At 65.0% G+C, this 683-nt stretch overlaps 1 protein-coding gene across 1 annotated transcript; it reads left to right on the top strand.

Moving 5' to 3' along the window:
• Positions 1-22: 22 nt before the first annotated feature.
• Positions 23-677, top strand: LOC104131141 (synaptogyrin-2). The gene is made up of 3 exons (XM_035900001.1): positions 23-41; positions 74-252; positions 532-677. Exons 1-3 carry the CDS (start codon positions 23-25, stop codon positions 637-639), a joined length of 306 nt encoding a protein of 101 aa, XP_035755894.1. The 3' UTR covers positions 640-677.
• The last annotated feature ends 6 nt before the right edge of the window (positions 678-683 follow it).

The raw sequence follows: 683 nt of genomic DNA, 5'->3' as shown, positions 1-683 counted from the left end.
TGCAGGTGTCCGGCCCCCCCCGATGGCCCGGTGGGAGCAGGGTCTGTCCTGGGGACCTGCCTGGGAGCAGCAGGACGCAGCCCTGGCCCCTCACACCACCTTCCTCCCGCAGGTCTCTGGACGTTCCTGTGGTTCATTGGCTTTTGTTTCTTGACCAACCAGTGGGCCTGGACGCAGGCTAAGGACGTGCACGTCGGGGCTGACTCGGGCCGCGCCGCCATCACCTTCAGCTTCTTCTCCATCTTCTCCTGGGTGAGTGAAGCCGTGGTGGAGCCCGGCTCTGCCCCGCTCAGGAGGGAGCGTGGAGGGGGTCCCCGGGCCACACAGCCCAGCGCAGCCCTGATGCTGACAGGCCCCTTGTCTCTCTAGGGCCGCGCCGCCATCACCTTCAGCTTCTTCTCCATCTTCTCCTGGGTGAGTGAAGCCGTGGTGGAGCCCGGCTCTGCCCCGCTCAGGAGGGAGCGTGGAGGGGGTCCCCGGGCCACACAGCCCAGCGCAGCCCTGATGCTGACAGGCCCCTTGTCTCTCTAGGGCCTCCTCATCGCTTTCGCTTACAAGAGGTACAAAATGGGGGTGGAGGACTTTGCTCACAGCTACGTCGACCCCACCCCGGAGGTTCCGAATCCCTACTCCAGCTAACCCAACATCAGACACGACAGCTACCAGCAGCAGCCCATCACCCA

The sequence above is a fragment of the Egretta garzetta genome, unplaced genomic scaffold (genome assembly GCF_000687185.1).
Source record: "Egretta garzetta isolate BGI_Z169 unplaced genomic scaffold, ASM68718v1 scaffold381, whole genome shotgun sequence".
NCBI classification, from domain to species: Eukaryota; Metazoa; Chordata; class Aves; order Pelecaniformes; family Ardeidae; genus Egretta; species Egretta garzetta.
This window is presented reverse-complemented; position numbering and strand designations above follow the sequence as displayed.

What these genes read in the sequence shown, in the direction of transcription:
- LOC104131141 (XM_035900001.1), top strand. An exon ending in TCTTCTCCATCTTCTCCTGG is followed by an intron (nt 253 to 531) that starts GTGAGTGAAGCC and finishes TTGTCTCTCTAG; the next exon opens with GGCCTCCTCATCGCTTTCGC.